Below are 7,098 nucleotides of genomic sequence, written 5' to 3'. Positions count from 1 at the left end.
GGTTAAAAAGTTTTTTTTATTTTTTTTTATTTCTGTTTCTATTTCTTTTTATTTCTTTATTGATCTGTGTTGGATCTTTAGCAGCAATCCGGACCAGTTGTCATGGTGATTAGCAGCACAGAGAGGAGGAGCTGTCTGGAGGAGAAACACAACAGGAGGAGGAGGAGGAGAGGAAAAAGAGAGCAGGGGGAGAGGGAGGGGATGAGGAGGAGAAGGAGATCCCTATGAGCGCCAGGAAGGCATCAGTGTCCTGCCACCTTCTCCTCCCTCCTCCTCCCTCCCTCCCTCCCTCCTTCCCTCTCTCCGCACGCCGTCGAGACCAGGTGGAGAGCGACGGAGGGAGGACGCGAAAAACTCTAAGAAAAAGTGAGTTTAACACAGACAGGAGTCCTGAATCACACACAGGTTGGCGTTTTCTCCCTTTGAAACCAGCTTCTGTCTTCATGATGCAGCAGTAGATGTGTGTGTGTGTGTGTGTGTGTGTTAAGACTGCTCGTCTCTAGGGACTGTAAATATGAATACACTAATGTCAGAACTAACCAGTGTGACCATGGACATGTGATCTTCCACTTGCAGCCACCACATGGAGTAAAATGGAAAAGCATGGCTCCTCTCTCTCTCTTCCTTCTTCATCCTCCTCCTCCTCTCCAGGCTTAAACAACAACCAAGTAGAACACGCAACTCCTCAAACCCGAGAAAAATCAAATAATATTAAACAACAATAATAATAATATTAATAAAAACAAACTCGTCACAATCATTCCTTTCCAATTACAGTCGCAACAGAAGGACAACAAACTAAAACGGGATAAAAAGGGAGAGTTTCCCCCAGCATCTTCCTCCTTCCTCCTCCTCCTCCTCTCATGCAGTACAAACTGTCTCCTTCAGCACAAAGTTCACCTCTTTGTCTCTGAACTCTGGCTGTATGTGTGTAGTTGTAGTAGTTGTAGTTAAAATTGTATGGCTTTAGGGCATGGTTCAGGTTTTATCAAGAGTTGGCTGGCCCCTCGTCTGAGTCCGGCCTCCCTCTGCCCCCCGCAGCGGGGTTATTGTTGTTGGAGGCAGGGTAGTAGTCCTCAGGGGGCGGGGCTTGTGGCCCTGGGGCGGTGGGGGCCGTCCGAGTCCGGAAGGCAGACAGTCCGATTGGCAGAGCGAGGGGCAGGGAGGCCGAGCCGAACTGAGAGGCCTCCATGGAAGACACCGCCCCCAGGTGGTGCAGCCCTAGGGACACGCCCACATCCATGCTGTCACTCATCTGGGGCGAGGATCCCTGCTGGCCCCCCCCTCCGCCGATGCCCGTCTGTCCGCTCTGCCGCAGGCCGCGCCCGCCGTTCCCGTGGTGGGAGTAGGTCGGGTGTGGGTGGTGGGGCGGGTCCAGGAAGTGGCGCTGGTGCTGTTGGGAGGCAGCCGGCTTGTGGAGCAGCAACTGGGTGTATGCTGGGTCCTGACCCCCACCTCCACCATCACTGCCTGGCCACATCCTCATCTGCTGCTGGGAGGGAGCCTGGTGGGGGGGGGGGGGGACACAGAGGTGAGACGCATTCAAAGTGATCCAGTATCTGCTGGAGTAAATGTGGACCCTGCTCAGGATCAAAGATCTGAACCCTTTGAGGGGTTAGAGACGTTTCACTGCTGCATTTGAATGAACCAGGACGGGACATCCTGTGAAACATACCTGAGGGCTGGTCATCTCATAGTCTGAATGTGTAACAGCAGAGTTGTAGTAGCGGTTACTGTAGCGGTAGTTGCGGTTGTCATTGGAAGAACCACTGGAGCCACCTGGAGATAAAACAGACCGGCATTAAACTCACACTGCTGTTGGCTGCGTTGATGGTTTGTTTTGGTGGAGACACAGTTTATTCACTTTGTTACAGTTTTGACATCCACCTCACAAAGTGATCAAGCGATATAATAATGGACTCATACGGACATGCGGGTGCAGTTTGGGGGCGTGTCATGCTGCAGGGTGCTACATGTGGATCTGTCGGTATCTCGCCATTCCATTCAAAATTCATTCAGCACGTTTCAGGATTTGCTCCAGTCCGCTGTGCGCTTTATGAAGGCGGTGTGGCAAATTATGGCAGGAACGCAGAATAAAGTGTGTATTTATATTTGAAAAAGTTCTATCAACTGATTGCAATAATGTAAAACACAACTCTAAGACACATGTTACACATATAAACAACTTTTACTAAAAAGTTTTAGGTATGTAAATGCTGCCTGTCATAGTAGCTTCGGCTAGCTGCCTTTTGTATTTCTGAGAAACTTGCCAAACTGTGAAACTGGTTTTTTTGGGTGTGATTTTTCAACCAATCACCCAGTAATGCTTCACACTTGGTGTGTAGCATTACTGTCCTTTAGTCGCAATATCTAGGCTCTTTTGTAGAAATTATTAAAAAATCATTCTTGGAAGATGTGAATTGATTCAGAATCTTCGAAGATACGAATCTTGATTGGATGTGGTTTACACTAACGGCCAGATGAAAGCGAGTGAGCTTCCTATAGACATGGTCAACAGTCCAAGCTCCATCTTCCCTCTCAGCTGTAGATGGCCACTGTCACTGTTGGTGTACTTTACCAGAGCTAGAAACAGAGCTAGTAGTGGAGGTTGAATGGGAGTGGTCCATGGCAGGAGAGGTGGATGTAGATGAACTGGTGTTGGTTCCTTCATCTGTCGTCTTCTTGAAGAAATTGTGCTGCAGGGCGTAGAATGGCGTGATGCGGCTTTTCGGGTCGTAGTCCAGCATGCGCAGGATCAGGTCTGGAGGAGGACAAAGGACAGGTTCTGTTTAGGCTCTGTACAGGGTGAAGAGGCTGGTACTCTCACCACATGCTCTGACATATCATTAACATGTTGAGATGCTCAGCTTGTTTAAACATATTATAAACCATCTCCTGCTGACACACAGGGACTTCTCGTCGTCATTTATAAGGAACTGATCGCTGCCATGTTGGCTGTATTTATATCGATGGAAAGACATCTTGGAAATATAAATACGAACCAATCATTTTTAGGGAACCAATACGGCATCTATCCCTTCAGATCAACACAAAGTGCTGGCTTACCTTTAAACTTCAGGTAGTCACAGGGGGCGTGTCCCGGCTCCCCTGCCCTTCTCCCCCCTGGGCCCCCAGTCTCTACACCCAAAATCTCATGAAGACGCCGTGTGGCCGGGGGCTTATACTCCTGGAAAACACACAAACACGCATTATTTAGAAACAGAGAGATATGAATCAGGATCCTCCGTTAACTCCCACTACCACGATACGCAAGCAGTTAGCTTGAAACATGCTTGTTTCTAATACTACGTGTGTATATTATTTTGTTCTTACACTTTGCTGAGGTTTGTCACTGTTGGATACTGAGACTTGTGCCAGCACTAATACAATAAAAGGTGAATAAAAACCCACAACAACCACCGTCCGCATCCTCCACAGACTTGGCTGAGGACGGTCCTCTCACTCCTTTCCTTCAGCGGAAAGTAGTTCTCAATGATAACTCCTGTCTACAATTTGAAAAAGTGGCTAAAATATTAAAAAGGCCAACATTTGTAAAAACAGGCCTTTATACACTTTGACACAGTGCTCCCAAAAACCCGTCCGCAGCATCTAAACACCATTTCAGTTGAATGCTTTTCACATGCTTCACAGTGACTTCATTCACCTGCTGCCCTCTATTGTTGATTTTGAGATTATAGACTATCTTGCTTCCATAACTTTTTTTGTGGAAAGAAAACATTCATTTTTGTACTACTTTGTAATAAATGTGTGTCTGTAGATTTCTCATTAGATAATGCCTCATTTGCATATTTCAGAAAACTTGTAATGCAAAAGATAATTGTCTTGAATGTGAGTAATCACCTGGGGACGTTTCATAGAGATATCTATCAGTTACAGTGTCTCCCCTTACAACATGCTTTTGTTTACTCGGGTAGATCTTATGTATTTGCATTAACTAGAAGTCCCACATTGGATTCTTGAGCATCAGGTCACCACCAGGAGTCAGAAGACACAAGACTCACAGGAGAAAGTTGACTTTTTGATCAAACAAACTGTGAATGGATCTGAATCAAATACCTTCTTGACGTCCTTGTTCTTCTTCACTGTCCACAGACCGTCTGACAGCTTGTCAAAATACTTTCTGGCTTTAGGAGCTGCATCCAGCATGTGGCTGGGCGGGACCCCCAGAACCTCCACAATCTTATTCATCTGGTCAACCTAAACAAACACACACACACTCATGATTAGCTTAGTGACAACATGCTGAATCAAACGTGAATGTGGATATGAGAGCGCTGAATCATCGCTCAGCCCTACTTGGCTGATATGTTTGTTACCTCGTTGGAGCCGCTGAAGAGAGGCTCTCCTGTGTGCATCTCCACCAGGATGCATCCCAGAGACCACATGTCGATGGCCAGGTCGTACGGCATTCCCAACAGGACCTCAGGAGAGCGGTAGAACCTGCTCTGGATGTACTGGTAGATCTGAGAGGATGGGGAGTGGAGAGGAGTTCAGGAGTGCATCAGTAACAACTAGAAAGTCTAAAAGTGAAATGACGCTCATGCTGTTTCAGTGGCTGCCCACTGTGAGGAGCCGTGTAGGATAGTCCTCGTCCACAGTCTGGTTACTGCCAGTCAGGAAATGTTCCCTTCATACAAACTCTATACAGAACCCCTAATAACCTTGCTGACCATGTGATACGTCCATGGGATTATGGTCACTGGCGGGATGAAATTATAATATATCATTTTATATAAAGTAAACTGTGTACTGTAACAGGCATATTTGTAAGGTTTGTGTGTGTATGTGTGTGTGTGTGTTTAAACATGTGGATGCTGCTCACCCTCTGTCCCAGCTGGCAGGAGGACCCAAAGTCGACTATCTTGATGGCGGATCTCTTGGGGTTACACAGCAGGATGTTCTCTGGTTTCAGGTCGCAGTGGATGATTGACAGCTCTGGAGTGGCCAGGAATAATAACGCTGTGGACAAGAACAGACATCTTCTATATTAGGGCTGCTCGATCTTGGCAAAAAAAAAATCATTATCATGTTATTTTGGTCAACTCTTGACATAAAGATTATTCAATGCAAACTCATTGACTTTGGAAACATCATGCAATTAATAAATTTTTATTGTCTTATAAACCATGGATTTTATTAAACTTTAAATATAATTCAACTGAAAAACAAATGTAAATAAATATTACAAATTAAACTTAATTGTGTATAAATAAAATAAATAAAATAAATTGAATAGAAATAGATTAAATTTAAGTATGCTGTACATAAACATAAATATTCAATATATAAACTAATACATTTAAATAAATGAGTCAAATATGAATTAGATCATATTTGTCATTGTTAACTGCCACAACCCACTAAAAAAACTGCTGTAAAGAAAAGGCTTTATAACACAAGACAAAAGGGAATGTGACACAATCATAATTTTCTCTCGACTATCTTGTTTTCGTATTACTTGTTTTGTATATTTAGAAACCTATTTTAAGATGATGTATATATCACATGTGTCTTGATGTTCTAGGGGCATTACCACTGCACTCAAAGGGAAAAGGCAACTGTCAAAAAGCTTCCATCATCCCCCTGATAAATATTTCCATTATTAGTCAATGTAGTCCTTTGTCTTTGACCGACAATATTCTTCCTTCCTGATTTGAAGACGATTTCAAACTGCATTCGTCCTCTTCTCTTGTTGTCCACTAGGGGGCAGACAACAACCAGCTACACTCATAAAGACGTGTCGGTGTCTCCATGCACCCACCTGTACAGAGCTGCTGTGCAAATTTCCTGGTGAGGTTGAGGGAGACTCCTCTGAAGTTGGTGTTCCTCAGCAGATCGTACAGGTTGTAGCTCAACAACTCAAACACCAAACAGAGATGGTTCCTAAACATAAAGTGACGCTTCAGGTGGACTGCACAGAGACAGACAGAGACAGAGACACACACACACACACACACACACACACACACACACACACAAAGACAGATGGGAGACAAGGAAAAAGGTTAATAGATGAACTCAAACAAGAATCCGGTTTGGCAAAAGTACTTGACAACAATAAAATCATTTACTGTCAATTGCTCTTTGAAAATTCGCCACTTCTTGAGTCTTGGCTTTCAGAACTAAGAGCCAATTAAGTTCCTACATTTCATATCAGAGCTGAGATAAGGTGTCAATAAATGTGTTCTTTCATAATCCATTCTTACCTCAACCTCCATGTTGCATTGTCACGGTATGTGTTATCCTAATAGAACAGCTCAAGGGCCCTTACTAACTAACTGTTTTAGAGCTTTCAATGATGTCTCACAGTCTTCATCAGTGGATGAAGGTTTTGTAGAATGAGAATGAGATGGCTCACACGTCAACCTGTGAGCTAAGCATGTTGATGACAACTGTACTTTGACTTTGTGTACTATTTTTTTTTTAAAGGTGCTAAATTTGTTTAACTATCATCTCTGTAGAGATATAGTGGAGTAATGTATACCTGAGCAGAGAATGCAGATCAGATACTCACACTATCGTGTGGATAGACGCACTTAGAGACAAAAGTAAACTATTGACACATGTCTTGCAGTGTGACGGTATACAACACCGGGAGGTCTGACACCATTCTGTCCATGTTTGAGGATCCACACAACAAACCTGTGTCAACACGTCCGTGTGTGAAGATGACCAGTGTAGTATAAGCAGAGGTTGTACATGTTTCATATCTGACCCCTGTACTCTCACACCCCACTGTAATGTGTGTGTTCTTACCTATGTAATATTTCATCTCAGTGTCATGCTTGTTCATGAGCTCCAGCAGGCGTAGTTCAATCTGTGCCTGGTTTAGAAATGCCTTCTTGTTCTTAATGATCTTAATGGCGACCCATTCCTGCTCATGGTGGTCGTAGGCCTTCACCACCTGCAGACACACATAACAACACATGCTTTAGGATTTCATTTGTTTTCATTAGACAGGGAAGGACTGACAGCCTGATGTCCCAGGCTATGTTCTGTTATATAATAATAATAATGCTAGCAGTTATCTGTGAGGAAGACTTTGTAAACTAGCAATGGATGTGGATTCAGTGTTCA

At 44.1% G+C, this 7,098-nt stretch overlaps 1 protein-coding gene across 2 annotated transcripts in view; it reads right to left on the bottom strand.

The window, feature by feature from the left end:
- Positions 1-690: 690 nt before the first annotated feature.
- Positions 691-7,098, bottom strand: part of dyrk1b (dual-specificity tyrosine-(Y)-phosphorylation regulated kinase 1B) — a 38,037-nt gene continuing 31,629 nt past the window's right edge. For both annotated transcript variants that reach the window (XM_079164224.1, XM_079164223.1), the window contains exons 5-13: positions 6,778-6,925; positions 5,783-5,932; positions 4,844-4,980; positions 4,338-4,484; positions 4,078-4,218; positions 3,067-3,187; positions 2,579-2,761; positions 1,676-1,779; positions 691-1,504 (exon numbers count right to left, since the gene is read on the bottom strand). In XM_079164224.1, the coding sequence (XP_079020350.1) occupies positions 989-1,504; positions 1,676-1,779; positions 2,579-2,761; positions 3,067-3,187; positions 4,078-4,218; positions 4,338-4,484; positions 4,844-4,980; positions 5,783-5,932; positions 6,778-6,925 (1,647 nt within the window). In that variant the 3' untranslated portion in view covers positions 691-988. The remainder of the gene's footprint in view (positions 1,505-1,675; positions 1,780-2,578; positions 2,762-3,066; positions 3,188-4,077; positions 4,219-4,337; positions 4,485-4,843; positions 4,981-5,782; positions 5,933-6,777; positions 6,926-7,098) is intronic.

Source organism: Pholis gunnellus (assembly GCF_910591455.1).
Source record: "Pholis gunnellus genome assembly, chromosome: 8".
Classification (NCBI taxonomy): domain Eukaryota; kingdom Metazoa; phylum Chordata; class Actinopteri; order Perciformes; family Pholidae; genus Pholis; species Pholis gunnellus.
The sequence above is the reverse complement of the archived record's forward strand: the minus strand, read 5'-3'. Positions and strand labels throughout refer to the sequence as shown.